The sequence below is a fragment of the Typopeltis vanoorti genome, chromosome 2, assembly GCF_054136105.1.
Source record: "Typopeltis vanoorti isolate ZY-2024b chromosome 2, IOZ_Tvanoo_1.0, whole genome shotgun sequence".
Classification (NCBI taxonomy): Eukaryota; Metazoa; Arthropoda; class Arachnida; order Uropygi; family Thelyphonidae; genus Typopeltis; species Typopeltis vanoorti.
The window spans coordinates 149,908,626-149,926,634 of NC_143550.1; the positions used below are offsets into that span (position 1 = coordinate 149,908,626).

The window sequence follows — 18,009 nt, forward strand, 5'->3', positions numbered from 1 at the left end:
ACATTGCCTCGGATTGTGAAAAGTGATCATGTAATGATCTTGTTGATCTCGGATTGTTGAAAAGTGATCTTGACTCAGGAGATTGTAAAAAATGAGGAATACTCTGTCAAGAAGAAGTATATATGTCTGGTGATTATGATAAGCTCAACAAGAAGCTCGAAGCCATGCCATGGCATAAAACCCTGCAAGAGAAGGATGTTAGTAGTGCATGGGAGATAGTTAAGGGACATCTAGAGAAAGCTATATTAAAATGCTGTGGAGGATATCTAAGGAGAAAGGTGACCAGCAAACTCATGAACAGTACAAGGGACAGGCAAGAAAGGTGACCATATGATAAGGAAGGCCAAATTAGATTACGAGAAGAAACTAGCCAAGCAAGCCAAAGGAAATCGCAAGATTTCTTTCATTATGTGGCAAGTAAAAGGAAGAATGACTATAGAAGTACAACCTTAAGGAGTATTCATGGTCTCAAGGTGACAGAAGCAGATAAAATAAGCAGTTGAGTTACTGAGTGACCACTCGGCAAGGGTATAGCATACAAGTGAGGTTACTGCGGTGACATATATGACAGAGACTTATGTGGGAACAGAGATGGAAAAACTAGAGGTTCTTAAGATATTGCAGAATTCAATGTAAATACAGCTGTAGATATAGATAGAATATTAGCTCATGTTTTGCAAGAATGTGCAAGAGCCTCTGACCAGGCTCTATAGGATCTCAGTTTCTAGTACAGTTCCAAGGGAGAAAGAGAACAAAATAATTTCCTTGCATAAGGGAGATTCTAAGATTGCAGTAGCAAATTATAGACAAATCACTATCTCAGGAGTGTTGTGATAAAAGTACTCTAAACACTGGTCAAAAATAGAATTCAAAAATGGGTGGATAAAGAATATGATCCTCTATGAGAGACAGCTGAGTTGGATAAAGGAAATGCTCACGATGATTCTGCTGAATTTTGTAAAGGCATTTGACCGAATATCACATGGAACTCTGTTATGCAAATTTGAACAAATGAGTATGTATATGACACTAGTTATGCAGATAAGAGTGTGGCCACTGGACAGATATCAGAAAGTGGTATACAAAGGAGTAGAATCCAGGCGAAAGCTTGTGACTAATGGTCTGCTATAAGGTTCAGTGCTAGGACCACTACTGTTTTGCTAATAAATGATATAGGAAATAATCTGAAAGGAATATTCGGTTCATAATGATTTTATGTTGTTTTCGACCATACGAACTATGGAAAGGATTGAAATCAACTGGGTTTATATTGGTCGAAGTAATTTATTTGATACTAACTAAAAAATACCAACAAGTTTCGCAAACTTAGCTGTTTGGCTTCTTCAGAATGAATTAAATAGATACAAAACAACTTAAACACTAAAACTGTTCATGAAGGAATGAACCAAATACAATTGTATTTTTTACAAATACAGAAGAATGCATACATCACATGCATGGAGTGTGTATGAAGTCAACTGTTGTTATGTAGGAACGTTCTATAATTAGCAGCGCGATTTAACTCTAGTGTGCTTGAAGATCTTATGAGGGTCTTCCAAATATCAGCTAGAATTAATCCTTGGTTTCTATTGAGGTTGTGTTCAGAAGGAATTACAGTTATGGCTTCTTTTATGATTTGGGAGCGGAAATCTTCCTTTAAATAGGGCATGGAGCTTTTGTCCCATTCTATGGAATGGTTTGTCCTGGAGAAATGAAGTGCGAACCCCAAATTGTCTTCTCTGTTGCTGTTTACATCTCAACGTGTTCGTTTTTTTTTTTCTTTCTGATTTCAAAACTTCTAGAGGTCGGACCAATACAGTTTAATCTGCATGAACAGGGGATTTTATAGACACCAGCATATTTGAAGAAGGCATGACTGTCTTTTGGAGATCTTAAAAATTGGCAGATAGTCTTTAAAGGTTTAAAAGTCACTCGTATTTTATGTGGCTTGAGGAGTGTAGCAATCTTTTTGGAAACTGTCCCAGCATAAGGAATGGCGACGATGGATTTATAATGTATTTCTTCAGATTGTTGTTGTTGGGGTCACAGAAAAGTATCTTATGGATCAATTTTTTGGGGGTAACCATTGTCCATGAGGTTTTTTGATATGTGGGATAGTTCATCTTTGAGATCTTTATCTTCTGTAGTGATGCGAGCGGCCCTATTTTTTAGCATGTGTACGATGCTTAATTTTTGAGAAATGAGGTGCAAAGATCGAATATGATGAGGTGTGAAGTCGAAGTATCAACCTGTGTTGGCAATGATGGAAAAGAGAAGTAATATCTTGAGGGAAGAGGTTTTTCAAAATGCTGATTACTTCGTCTGCTGGAACATTCGTAAATAAGGATGTTACATCCAGGCTTGCATGAATGTCTGTTTTGGAGATCGAAATGTTCCTCAATTTATCCACGAAATGTTGTGAATTTTTTATGTAGGTATCTGAATTACAGATGTGTGCCTTAAGAAGACCTGCGAGGTGTTTCGATAATAAGTATGTAGGAGAATTAATTCCATCTACTATAGGGCGCAGTGGTATTCCATTTTTATGCATTTTGGGAGAGCCATATAGTCACGCCGTTAGTGGATGCAACGATTTTAATCTTCGTTTTAAGTCTGTTGGTGAGCTTTCCATATTATGCAACAAGTTGTTTGTTTCATTGTGATTTTTCCCTACAGGAAAAAATCACAATAAAAGTAGCAAACCAAACAACACAGGTCGATACTTGTCTCACCTCACCTTTCTCAAAAACCAAGTATCGTACACCTGCTAAAAAATAGGGCCGCTCGCATCACTACAAAGATGAACTATCCCACATATCAAAAAACCTCATAGACAATGGTTACAAAAAAAAATTGATCCATAAGATACTTTTCTGCGACTCTCCACAACAACAACAATCTGAAGAAATACGTTATAAATCCACCATTGGCATTCCTTATGCTGGGACAGTTTTCAAAAAGATTGCTACACTCCTCAAGCCACATGAAATACGAGTGCCTTTTAAACCTTTAAAATCTCCGAAAGACAGTCATGCCTTCTTCAAATATACCGGTGTCTATAATATCCCCTGTTCATGTGGATTAAACTATACTGGTCACACCTCTAGAAGTTTGGAAATCAGAAAAAAAGAACACGTAGGAGATGTAAAGAACAACAGAGAAGACAATTCAGTGTTAGCACTTCATTTCTCCATGACAAACTATACCATAGAATGGGACAAAAGCTCCATGCCCTATTTAGAGGGAGATTTCCGCTCCTGAATCATTAAAGAAGCTAACAGTAATCATTTCTGAACATAACCTCAATAGAAACCAAGGATTAATTCTGGCTGATATTTGGAAGACCCTCATAAGATCATTAAGTACGCCAGAGTTAAATCTTGCTCCTAATTACAGAATGCTCCTACATAACAACAGTTGACTTCTTACACGCTCCATGCATGTGATGTATGCATTCTTCTGTATTTGTAAAAAATACAATTGTATTTGGTTCATTCCTTCATGAACAGTTTTAGTGTTTAAGTTGTTTTGTATCTATTTAATTCACCCTGAAGAAGCCAAACAGCTAAGTTGGCAAAACTTGTTGGTATTTTTTACTTAGTATCAAATAAATTCCTTCAACCAATATAAACCCAGTTGATGTCAATCCTTTCCATAGTTCATATAGTCGAAAACAACGTAAAATCATTATGAATAGTCTCCATGGAGAAATAAAGCACCAGGTACATAGATTTGAGCAACTTAAATGCAAGAAAGCGAGACTGATTAACCACCTTACTTTCTTAAAACGATGCAGGAGGATATAATATCATTCCAGAGTTTCTCATTATGAAAAAACAGTTCCACTCACAAAGGGCTAAACAAATATATTTCAAAACATCCTTGGCACTTTTACGTGAGCATATACAACATGTTAGATATGAATTAAGCAAAGCAGATATGCAATGCTATCAAATATACGAAGGCGTCTCCAACAATATAAACCAAAACCTATGGTCACTTTTAGACAAAATGATAAATAATAGTTTTCAAAAGGCCTTTTTTATCAGCAAACAAAGCCAAATTGAAAAATTCAGTACTCTTTATGAAAAAAGTTATAACTCGAGACTTAATCTGCCAGATAACACAGTAATCTTCAATTTCTCTGATCACGTTTCAACAAAAACGGAAGTTAGTATACTTAAGAAAGGGTTCAACTTTGCTATTGCTCCAGACCAAATTCCTAAAGTACACATCATATGTAACAAAGAAAAGGCAGTTTCATCATTACCGGAACTCATAGCAAATGATCTTAGATTGAAAGGCGCCATCATTCTCTCGTCTTCAAGAGTCCCAAACCAAAATATCATGCCTTTAGAAAAAAGAGCTATGTTTAGTTTGAAGAAAAATAGAGAAATTATCATCTTAAAAGCAGATAAAGAAAGGAAACTCTACTGTTGTCTTAAACACCAGATTACAAGAAAAAGATCACAGATTCACTCTCTGACACATCTACCTACCATGTTTCAGATTCAGACCCCACAGGAAAAAATCACAATGAAACAAACAACTTGTTGCATAACATGGACAGCTAGCCAACAGACTTAAAACGAAGATTAAAGTCATTGCATCCACTAACGGCACGACTGTATGGCTCTCCCAAAATGCATAAAAATGGAATACCACTGCGCCCTATAGTAGATGGAATTAATTCTCCTATATACTTATTATCGAAACACCTCGCAGATCTCCTTAAGGCACACATCCATAATTCTGATACCTATATAAAAAATTCACAACATTTCGTGGATAAATTGAGGAACATCTCGATCTCCGAAACCAACATTCTTGAAAGCCTGGATGTAACATCCTTATTTACGAATGTTCTAGTAGACGAAGTGATCAGCATTTTGAGAAACCTCTTCCTTCAAGATATTACTTCTCTTTTCCATCATTGCCTAAAATCTAATTTTTTCTTATGGAATGAAACAATTTACGAACAATTAACAGGCCTCGCAATGGGCAGTCCCCCCCCATGCAGATTTCTTTATGGAGAAATTGGAAAATGACATTTTGTCTCAATTAGACCCTAAACTCACAGTGTGGTGGAGGTATGTGGATGACATTTTTATTCTATGGAAAAACACAGAAAAAGGTCTTTTTGATTTTCTTACTAAGATCAACTCCTTCCATCACAAAATAAAATTTACCTCAGAACTTGAGAAAGACAAACAATTACCACTCCTGGATACTTTAAGTAAGAAACAAACGGATGAGCGTATCAGCCTTGCAGTCTATCGCAAACCAACCAACACAGGTCGATACTTGCACTTCACATCTTCGCACCACATTTCTCAAAAACTAAGCGTACACATGCTAAAAAAATAGGGCCGCTTGCATCACTACAGAAGATAAAGATCTCAAAGATGAACTATCCCACATATCAAAAAACCTCATAGACAATGGTTACCAAAAAAAAATTGATCCATAAGATACTTTTCTGTGACTCCCCACAACAACAATTTGAAGAAATACGTTATAAATCCACCATCGCCATTCCTTATGCTGAAACAGTTTCCAAAAAGATTGCTACACTCCTCAAGCCACATAAAATACAAGTGACTTTTAAATCTTTAAAGACTATCTGCCAATTTTTAAGATCTCCAAAAGACAGTCATGCCTTCTTCAAATATGCCAGTGTCTATAACATCCCCTGTTCATGCGGATTAAACTGTATTTATAGCTCCATGCCCTATTTAGAGGAAGATTTCCACTCCCAAATCATAAAAGAAGCCATAACAGTAATTCGTTCTGAACACAACCTCAATAGAAACCAAGGATCTAATGACCCTCATAAGATCACTAAGCACGCCAGAGTTAAATCTTGCTGCTAATTACAGAACGCTCCTACATAACAACAGTTGACTTCATACACGCTCCATGTGTGTGATGTACGTGTTCTTCTGTATTTGTAAAAAATACAATTGCATCCGGTTCATTCCTTCATGAACAGTTTTAGTGTTTAAGTTGTTTTGAATCTATTTAATTCACCCTATAGTAGATGGAATAATTCTCCTACATACTTATTATCGAAACACCCCACAGGTCTCCGACAAGTTTTGGCGAAACTTGTCGGTATTTTTTACTGTATCAAATAAATTACTTCGGCCAATATAAACCCAGTTGATGTCAATCCTTTAGAAATATTCAATTGTTTGCCGATGATGCAAAATTAGGTAGAGCAATAGTGAATCAAGGCAATGTGGAGAGCTTGATGGATGATTTAAATAGGCTGTCAATATGGGCAAAAGATAATGTTTGTCAGTTTAATGTGAAGAAATGTAAAGTTATGCATTTTGGGATAAACAGATTACAAGCTGTATATCATATTAATGGAGGAACTGTACTCGAGGAAATAGTTGAAGCTAGAGATTCGGGGGAAGGGATAGACAAAGTTCAATTTTAGAGGACATATTGCTAAGGTAGCTCATAAGATTACTTGGCTACTGAAGAACACACTAACAAGTAGAGATAAAGAAGTTATTCCTCTCTATAAGGTCTTGATATGCTCACATCTGGATTACTATGCTCAGGTCTGCTCTCTTGGATTTCTTGGAGATGAGGAAGTTGTGGTGAGGATTCAGAAGCAAGGAACCAAGATGGTGAGTGGTCTGTGGAACATTCCCTATGAGGATAGATTGAAGGTGTGTGTGGACTGCAGAAGTTGGTTGACAAGTGAAAAAGAGAGGGTATGATAGAAACATTTAAGTTACTTAAAGAGTTTTATAGGATTGATGCAGGGAAAATTTTTCAGCAGTGGATGATGGTGAAACAACAAGAGGTTATCTCTGGAAATTAAGTAAGAGTGTGGTTAACAAGAGAACTAGATTTTTTGCTTGGAGAGTTGCGAACAAACGTAATGGGTTGCCAGAGTTAGTTGTTAGAGTTTAGGTTGTGTGTCTCCCATAATGAATCTTTGGACTCCATGGAGATGCCCATACAATAATAAAAATATTCTGATGATCTACCAAAAAGTTAAAAAAATTACTACCGGACCACAATTTTCTTGGCTCTAAAAAATATGACATTTTTCAAGTTTCACAATTTTTAAATTCCCAATTTTGTTTTATGGCTTTATTCTTACTTTTTAATATATCTTTACTCATGTATTTTGGTTTTCATCTTCCATATTGTTTCCTCATTTTCACATTTTTTGGCCGAATTTTAATAAATAATCCATGATCATACCATGATTCATGGTAAAATGAGTTAGTTCCATTACCATAAAGCTTAACTTGTCTTAAATCAGGAGCTAAATGAAACTTTTGAAAATTAGAAAAAGTACTATAATAAATGCGAGCCTGAGCAGATAGTGCATCTATTCTCTACTCAACAGGCTATGCAGTTGAATCCATGGTGGCATGAATACTTGTGAAAGTGTGAAAAGTCTTGAGATGCTAGATGATTTTTGTTGCCCAGCATATAACCATGATTCTACTGATAAAAGGTCTGAAGTGGCTTGAAAAAGTATGGTGTTTACTCTTTATTATCTGACCTTCAGCCCACCCATGATAACATACTACAGAAGGGGTCTTCAACCTTTCAGACAGTGCGAGCCACATTAAAAAGTTTAATGAAGCCATTAAGCAATAGTGAGGTATTTAGAATTGTAAGATGCTTTCCAGATTCACAAGGAACGCTGTGCATTTGATACTTTACATAAAATCCTATAAAAATAAAAGAACTCAGCTTTAAGAGCGTAGGTAGGAGTTGGGTTCATGATAAGTAAATACAATCAATACTTGAAAAAAGATAATTTAATGAAGAAAACATTAATTTTTTACAATGTCAATGGGCAACTTGGCAATGTTTTTCCTTGACCAGCTTGTCGATGTTGGCATCAATGTTGGAAGTCGCTATGCACAGAGTATTCTCGAGATGTTGGTCCGTAATCTGAGTTCTTGTCTTGAACTTCACATGTTTCATACTGGAGAAGAACTGCTCACATAAGTATGTGCTTCCTAACAAAGCGCACATCTTCAAAGCATGCTGGCAAAAATTAGGGAATGAGTCCTCAGAAATGTAGTCTTTGTAAAATGTAAGCAAGGTTGAATAATTTTTCTTTCTCAGTACAGCTCCATTTGTACTGAGCCTGGAATTTCGGCAGCATTGACGCTGAATGGCATTGAAAATAAATCTAAAGAAGACTGTTGGTTACGAAAATCACTAAATCTCTCTTCGAACTCACTTCGCAACACAACTAATTTTGTAGCATATTCATCAAGAGATGAACAGTTGGACTCAGCGAGAAGCTGAAAATGAGTTTAGTCTTTTTTGGTGAGTTGTGCTTCCCAAAGTTTGAGCTGGCGACAAAAGCTTTTGATGTAATCACCAGTTGATCTTTGGATTGTAGTCGTGTATTTAGGTCATTCATATGCAATGAGATGTTGGTCACAAAAGCAAAGTCTGTCATCCACTTCAGATCATTAAATTCCACAATTGGATTCTCCCTTGGTTTGCATGAACTGCAGTATTTCTCTTCTTAAGTCAGAGACTCTTTCAAAAACCTTCCTTCTGCTAAACCAACGCACATCATTATAATAAACCACATTGCCGTGATCCGCTTTGCATTCTTGGGTCAAAAACTCTTGGAATTGAAGATGATTCAATTCTCTTGCCCTAATAATGTTAATGACAGTCACAATAACTTTCATGACATTCTCAAATCCAATGGTTTTCACACACAAATTCTCCTGGTGGATTAAACACTGGTAATTGATGAAATCTTTTCCTTCTAGTTTTGGTTCTTCCTGTAGCAGCACAACAAACCTTTTATTCTTTCCCACCATAGCAGGGGAACCATCAGTTACCACACCCTCGAGGTTGGTTAAGCTGAGGTCAAAACGCTGGAGCGTTTTCTTGGGGGCTTCAAGAATATCAGTGCCTCTCGTCATTCCCTTCATAGGTATGAGCGCTAGCAGTTCTTCTGTCACACTGAATTGTTGATCAATGCCACGGATAAAGATAGCCAGTTGTGCTGTATCTTCACATCTGTGCTCTCATCTAAAGCAAGTGAACATGACGTAAATTCTGAACCATTTTTTTAAAGTTCCTTCAATGTCATTGGCAAGTTCTTCAACACGTCACACTACAGTTACCCCAGACAAACTTGGTTTTTTAAACACTTCCTTATTATTTGAGCACAGAATATTTTTTCAGCTATTACATAACTTACTTTGATGCACGCTTCGCTCTCTTCCCTCTGCCTTTTAAACGTACCCTGCTGGCATTTTAAATCAATTTGGAGACAGTTCACTTTGTCCACAGAAAGCTGCCCTTGAAGGTGATCAAAACTGGATGCATGCTTTGTCTCATAGTGTAGTTTTATATTGTATTCTTTTAATACTAAAACTGACCAACGACAAATTAAACACACTTGCTTATCGTTGATCGACACAAAAAAGTATAAATGTTCCACTTTTCATTAAAAACATTATTCAATAAAAACCTAACAAGAATCACTTGATTTATGCTTTAGGTGCCATAGTGATAGAAGGTGAACCCAAAAAATGATCCAAAATGGCTGTGTAACGGTTATTATCCACTGAATATGTCTCACACTAATGAAAAAGGTTTGGCAATATAAAACCACAATAGACAATGACTGACACGACAAACTTGCATGCACATATACACGAATATCACAACTGACTGTGGATGAGATCCTCTTTTATTTATATGAAAATAACGAAGTATCGAGAACCTTCGAGATGTATCTGAAAGGCACTAGACAGTGCACTCAAACAAACTGCTGCTTCAGCCACCTACCTGCGACATTAGTACTAGTACTTAAATGATGCTGGTAGATGGCTGAAGAAGCATGTCTATTTAATGTTTATTTTTATAGGATTTTATGTAAAGTATCAAATGCACAGGGTTCCTTGTGAATCTGGAAAGCACCTTACAATTCTAAATACCACAGTATAGCTCAGTGGCCTGCAGGCTTCATTGAGATTATTTTTTTATTTAATCGGATTTTAATGTTAAGTAGTCATGTTTTCAAAATGGCTAGTAGGCCACGGGCCATGCGTTGAAGACCACTGTACTACAGATTTACAGTGCTTCTTGTGTGAGATTCACAAAAAACTCACCTTAATTGCTTTGGCTGTTTCTAGAGACTGTTCTGGAGGAATTCCTACTTCTCTTTCACGAAGAAGACTCTGAATAAAATAAGTAACATTTCGTCCAGCGATAGGAATGTGTTTAATGCAACTTCCAATTACATATCCTTCAGCCTAGAATATAAAATAAAGATATGTATATATATATATATATATACACACACACACACACACACATGCATTAATACTTATAAAACAAAACTAAAATGTAAAACAGTTATAATTATGCTGATGTTATAACATGGCTGGCCTGATTGGCTGAATAGCTAGCATATCTGCTCTCCAGCCAAGAGGCTGTGAGTTCGAATCCTGCCAGGGGCATGGATGTTTGTGATTGTCCTACTAATCATTTATCATATGTACTGCTGTAACCTGTGTCCTGATACAGTATGGCCTTGTATGTCTTTGCACCATAAAAATCAAAAATAACTAACTAGATATAACATGACCACTTTCTATAAACCAGGGATCACAGTATTTCAACTTTTGGAGAGCACAACATTGAAAAATATGTTTTCCTTTCTGTAAACAAGATCAGAGTGATTGAAAAATTAAAGTCAACAAGCTGAATTAGCTACTTTTCAGAGATCTTTGGAGTGTTACAACTTGCAGTGCATGTGCAATAGAATATACAGGGTGATCTTACACCCATCACAGACTTCAAAGGTGTATTCCACATCTTAAACTAATGAAAAGATCCCAATAAACATTGGTCTGGGAACTTCACATTTCAGACATACAGCCCTTTATGGTTGCATTGCAAACACTGACAATACAAAGCAGATAGATGCAACACAAATGAATTACACAATTATCAACAACCAGAAGCACATGCAAGATGTGCCTGGAGTTGTGTTCAGTCGAAAAGGTTCAACCTGTATTATCAGTTGCAATGTGTTTCAGTGTTCTAAGTCATACATCAGTGTTTTGCAATGGAGAACAAGATAACATCTATTGAATTGGCTGATATGTAATTTTATCATGGAGCTAACAGAAATGTACGTGAAGTCAAGTTTTGTGATCTCAAATGTTCACTTGTCTTCATGACCGTCTTGGTGAGTGTGGCACTGTTTCTAGCATTTTTAAACCCTGGGGGAAATGGCTTGAGAGTAATCTTTACTTTGCAATGAACAGCATGTGTTTACTAAGGGAAGATGTTTTAGCAACTTGCTCACATTCTATAATAATGTTACCATTGAGCTACAGAAAGGGAATGGATACACCATGATACTTTTGGATTTTGCTACAGCTTTTGATAGAATACAGCATGTAAGACTGTTGCATAAATTGGAGAATATAGGTTTGGATTATAAAATATTAACATAGATAAGAGGATGGCTGATTGACACATCAAAAAGTGGTATATGGTGGATATGAGTCTGCAAGATTTAAGGTAACTAGTGGTGAAACCACAAAGTTCAGTCCTTGGTCCACTGTTATTCAATTTGTACATTAATGATATTGAGAAGGATTTGAGAGGCAACATGTAGCCATTTGCTGATGATGCAAAGATAGGTAGGGTAATCAGGAATGCTGCTCATATATGCAGTACTCATAGAATAATTTGAATAGGCTAGAGAATTGTGGGCATGGGAAAATGGATGTCAGTAAATGCAAAGTCATGCACTTTGGCATGATTAGATATCCAATGTCGTATTATATTGGTGGGATTATGCTTGAAGAAACTGATCAGGCTAGGGATCTTGGAATGTTAGTAGATAGCAAGTTGAAGTTCAGCGGCCATGTAGCAAAGATTGCGAATACAACTTAAAAGGTAAGGATGTCATTTTTGCCGCCTTGATAAGACCTTACTTGGACTATTGTGCACATGTCTGGTCTCCTGGTTTCTGTAGTGATTCTGATACAGTGGAGAGAGTGCATGCTCTGTCCACTGTATCAGAATCACTACAGAAACCAGACATGTGCACAGTAGAGAGTGCACTCTCTGCACTGTATCAGAATCACTACAGAAACCAGGAGACTAGACATGTGCACAATAGTCCAAGTAAGGTCTTATCAAGGCCTTGTAAAACAGCAAAATGACATCCTTATCTTGTTAAAAATGATATCAGGATCTTGGAATATGGATTATGAAGACAGATTGAGAATTTGTAGACTGCAGACACTAGCCAACAGGAGAAAGAGGGATGATATGATTGAGACTTACAAACCTCTGAAAAGGGGGGGGGGGGCATGCATGATTTCAGTTCATGGAATTTTTCATTTTATGTAGGGTGGGGAAAGGACAAGAGGGCATCCTTGGAAGCTGAGAATGAATGCTGCTAAGAAGGGATGAGGGCTAGATTTTTCTCTCAGAGGGTCGTGCGCGATTGGAACGGATTGCCATTGGATGTTGTGTATGTGTGTAAGCGTGAATGAATTCAAGAATAAGTATGATAGCTGGTGTGTACAGTATGTGGCCTCCCTCAATGAGTCCCTAACTCCCTGGATGTCTCTTTTAATAATAATATTTGTTTAGAGTGAGAGTGCCTCATTGTCTAGAAAGTACAGTCAATTGAATTCATGCAAATGGTGACGTTTTTTGTAGCTACATGGACTAAAGTGAATTAATTTAGTGCTTGCAATTTTATAGGCTGCGACATAAAATGTAGATGGATGAGAAAAAAAAAAAAAAAGCAGGAGCAACATTAAATATGAAAAATATTAACATTAGTGCACACATCGAGTCTGAGACTGGGAACTTGCAGACATAGGTCAACAAAAATTAGAGGAAACATTGCCCAGGAGACAGTTTGACTATGGCATAAGAAACTACAAGGTAAAAGTATTAGCAATGCATGTGAAATGGGCGAAGAGTTTTTTTAAAAAAAAGAGCAGTATCATTGGACTCATTCCATAATCAAGGGGAAAAATCAGATGTAAATGATGAAATGAATGTGTGACATCATTAAGGAGCTGCAAAATTCTGAAGTATGAGGTAAAAGGAAAAATTAATATGGAAGGATATTAATTTTTATTAAGGCAAGAAATTAATTTCCTACCGTTTGTATTCTTTAATGAATACAAATGGTAGGAAAGTGACTGAAGAAGAAAAAAAAAAACAGTTGAAGAACTGAGTGATCACTTTGCAAGGGTATACATCCATACAGAGATAACGGTGAACTGGTGTTACATGGACATATGTGATAATAGAGGTAAATGAACTGGAGGTGTTTAGATTATTAAATTCTCCATATAAATACATCTATAGGATTAGATGGTATATTGGCTTGTGTGTTATAAGAATGTGCAAGAGAAACTGAAGATACCCTGCCTAGGTGGTTTAACTTAGATCTCAGTATAAACAGGCCCTAAGAGAGTGGAGAGAGGGCAAAATAGTTCCATTATATAAGGAGGCTCCAAAGACCATACCAATCAGTATTTTGGACTAAGGTATTAAAAAGGTTAAATCTGGAAATAGACAACAAAATAAGCAAAGCTGGAATGGTGGGTAGTCCCTTAGAAGTATGAAATGTTAGATATGACAATATTGGAGTGCTGGCAAGTAACAGACTAATTTGGAGAAAATTGTGACTAGGAGATTAATAATAATGTAAACTTAATCATGTAGTGATAGTCACTCATAGTAGCTTGAACCCCCCTTGAGGATACTATCAGGAAATTGATGATGTTATTAGAAAAGCTGATTAAGCAAAAGAATTCAGGAATGGTGGAATGGCTAATGAATAAATTACTAAGACAATGAGCCCCCCCCTCTCTGTGAAGGGGAAATCATGACACCACTTGACTTTAAAGAGGCATCTAACAAGCTACTGTACAGAACTTTATTACATAAACTGAAGCAAATGGGGGATAGATATGATGGTAACATGGATAAAAGGATGGCTGATAGTCAGATACCAAAGAGTGGTATATATGGTGAAGCAGAATGAAGGAAGCAAGCAATCAGTGGCGATCCATAAGGCTATGATGGATTATGGCTTAATTTATACATAAATATTGAGAACTGCGTGTGTTTGCGGGATCCAATTGTTTGCTGATGATTAAGTAGGGAGAGCAACAGTTAAAGATGATACAGTATAATGGTTGTCAGTTTAATGTGGCATAGCGTAAGCTTATGCACTTTGGAATGAAAGATAACTTGTGTATTATACCGACAGAAATGGAATGCTATGGGGATGATAAACAGTTGTGATGACAGACTGGTAATAGATCTGTGGATATTCCCTATAAGCACAGAGTGAAGGTTTGCAAGTTATTACAGTTTAGCTGAAAGGAGGAAATCATAATTAATGCAAGTGGTCCAGGAGGTTTGGTACCTTTGGACACCTTGTTTGGAGGGATATGATAGCAATATAAATTATTATATGGATTTTATAGAGCAGATGCAGAAGAAATTTTTCAATACCTAACAGGATGAGAGAGAGAGAGAACAAGGGGATAGGTGCTCCTGGAAGTTGTGTAAGAGTGGTTAGCAGAGCATGGAACTATATATATATATATTTTTTTTGCCTAGAGAATGGCAAAGAAGTGCAATGCATTGCCAAAGGCAGGTGTAAGTGCTGCTCTGTCAGTGAATGAGACGTTTCTAAGGAAGAACAGCCAAAAGATGTACTGAGACCTTAACAGGCCAATAGACATACTACCAGGCAAAAAGATAGTTAGAGTGGGCCTTCCGTGATGAGTCACCAGACTCCAGAGATGCCATGTAATAATACTACTAATATATTCATCCTACAGTGCTGAAAAAATAAATATGAATTATGTAAATATAGTGTTCATATTTTTTTTTTTCCATATCAGAAAGATTAAGTATTACTAATGTTTCTTAAATTTTTAGGATTTTCATACCCTGGCACTTGATAGGCTTAGTAATAACTGTGTTGTAAATAATAGTGCTCTTTATATATTTTGATTAATTTCTACAATTTGCATAATCAAGTGGACACCCCTTAATTATGTAAATTTTATAAAACACTATTATTGTCATTTTTGTGAGTGAACAAGTGCATATCAAGAATGTATGATGCTGTTCAGACTTCTTACTTCAGTAAGAATTTTAATTGATTTTATTTATACATTTTTTTGCAAAATTAATTCAGCACATGGGACAATGTCAGTAGAATATAAAATCAGCAGTTATAGGGTTAATTATTTATTAGCTATAAAAAAAAAAAAAACTGGTTTGTGATTAAAATAAGACTCCCATATCTTAGTTAGAAAGAAGCAGTCATTCTGATTCAAGTTCTGATGGTGAAGTAAAGCCTCAGTGCTTTCTTTAAACACATTTATACCAACATCGATGAAGTAAGCATTCTGTATGCAAGAATAGATACAGACTGCAAGATGTTGTAGTCTGTATCTATTCCATGCTGAGCCAAGTCAGTTTTTTCAAATTGCTGTTGCTAATATAAGATTGGTATTTTTGTATTCTCTTTTCGACAGTGTCCAGTTTGCCCAAAGTAAGAACAATGATGGTCACAAGGAACTTGGTAGACACCAGGGAGAGCTAGAGGAGACTGTTTATCTTTTGAAGAAGCAAACCATGTTATTTGTTGATAGGAAGAAAAGTAGCCATTAAATTGTATTTCTTAAGAATTCTTGAAATGGGTTCTGAGATGCCAGAAATGAGACGTGTCTAAGGAAGAACAGCCAAAAGGCTAGATACTGTTTCCTTGTTATTTGAGCTAGGATTATAGGAACTGTTGTGTGATCCTTTCTGAGAAGCCATTGATTTTCATATACTGTTTAATGTTTAAGAGTTGAGGTGTAGAACAAATAGTATGAGCACATTGCAATACAGTGTTTATAAATCCCTTCTTCTGTGATGGATAGTGAGCTAATAGCTGTTGAACATAACATCCACTGAACATAGGCTTTTGATAAAATGAATTAATTCACCCAATGGTGAGTGGAGGATTAGAATATTAAAAAAAAAAACAATATTGTCTTTTCCCATTTAAATAGTAAATTTAATTTTTGAATGCAATTGTTTATATTAGATAATAATGTAGTTAATGTATCTTCATTATGGGGCCAGAGAAAAACATCATCTATATAACAAATCAAAATGAAGGTTGAGGGTGTAAGGATGTATTGACGAGAAAAGGATGTCTTCTAAATAAAAGTAAGCTAGTGTCAGGGAGAGTGGACTTCCCATTGTAATTCCTTCAACTTGACTGTAAAACTTATTTTGACAAATAAAATTTCTGGAGTTCATAACAAAGTAGAATAATTTCACTATATACTGTGGAAATGCTTCTGAAATTAGATGCAGTGTCCTTCCTGCAATGTACATTCCTCTTGAGAGGAATTTATGTGAAGAGCGATTCTATATGAAAGCTAACCATTATATCAAGGAGTTGCAAGGAAACATTTTTCACTTTATCTAGAAAAGTGGAAAATTTTTTATAAGCAGTGAGTGAGCAGGAGCTTATATTAGCAACAGTAAATCTGAAAAATCTGGCTCGGATCGGCATGGAATAGATACAGACCACAACATCCCATCTGAGACATGCTTACTTCATTGATGTCAGTATAAATTTGAAGTCTTGTTTAATCATGCTACCGGCCAAGATGTCTATAAACATCAAGGTTATCATGGATGCAAAGTGCATATTAAAATTGTAATACCATTGATATTACATTGAAATATATGATGGATACAAAGCATATGAGGATGCATATTTGATCCATAATGGCTGGTAAAGTGGTTAAAGAAAGCAACGGGGCCTTATTTCCACCTGAACTTAAATCGGAATGACTGCCTCTACTAAAATATTGGAGAGGCTTATTTTAATCACACATCAATAATTTAAAAAAAAAAAAAAATCTTCTCTCTTCTGCTCATGGCAGGTTGATCTTCAAAGACATTTTTTTTTGCCATTTCTTTCTGTCTGCTTTGAAGTTCTATTACAGAGTTTAAGTGGCAACTTTCTTTAATGTTGTCAATCCATTTCTTTCTTGGTCTTCCTCTGCTGGGCTGTCCTTCAATTCTATCATTTAATAGTATGTCTGGTAGTCTTTCGGGGTTCATTCTAGAAACATGTCCAAACCGGCTTAGTTGGGTCTTTTTTAGTTCTGTAATTATTAGGTCTTTAAAGTTAAGTTCTTCTCTGCCTTTTTCATTTGTTTTTCTTTCGGTCCAGTTTGTTCTATTGAATTTTCTTAGGCATTTCATTTCAAAAGCATTGAGTTTATCCGTTTCTTTTTTCCTTAAGATCCAGCATTCTGGCCATAGAGTACTATGGGAATTATCATTGTTTTATATCTTTAATATGAGTTCTTTGCTTAATGTTTTATTGTTCCATATTTTTTGTAGTCTGCCCATTGTTATCTATCCATTATTGATTCTGTATTTGATAGTCTAATATTTTGATAATCAAAATAGTCTAGATCTTCAGTGATCATTGATCCTAGGTAATTGAACTTGTTCTATAGTATTGTTTCCTATTTTCATTTGGATCGCTTCCCTTTTTCTTCCTATTACCATTAGCTTTGTCTTACTAAAATTGATTTTCATATCATATTTGTTACTTGTTTGATGAAGTTTGATATTTAAAAAAATAGCTAATGAATAATTAATATTACGGTATTTCCCCAGTTATACTATCGAATCGTTTTATGTATCACATTATACAGCTCTTACTCCTACAAATTAATCCACTGTTTGCATTCTACGTTGTACTTAACTATTGTTGCCACTGATGATGACCTGTAATATTCAGGCTGAAATATACGACCTTGAATAAATAGTATCACTTATGTTTTTCATGTTAATTTAAGGGTGCTTAAGGGTCAAAGCTGTATAACTGAGAGGAGACTTCCACATAGCCTTTAAAGGAATGCGGAGAACCGATCAGGGCTTCTGACCTAATGTCCAATCCTC

General features: G+C 35.9%; 1 protein-coding gene across 1 annotated transcript in view; it reads right to left on the bottom strand.

Moving 5' to 3' along the window:
* Arp3 (Actin-related protein 3) overlaps positions 1 to 18,009 on the bottom strand; it is a 204,791-nt gene that overhangs the window by 71,455 nt on the left and 115,327 nt on the right. The window contains exon 7 of the mRNA XM_090408792.1: positions 10,131 to 10,274. Coding sequence (XP_090264918.1) covers positions 10,131 to 10,274 — 144 coding nt within the window. The remainder of the gene's footprint in view (positions 1 to 10,130; positions 10,275 to 18,009) is intronic.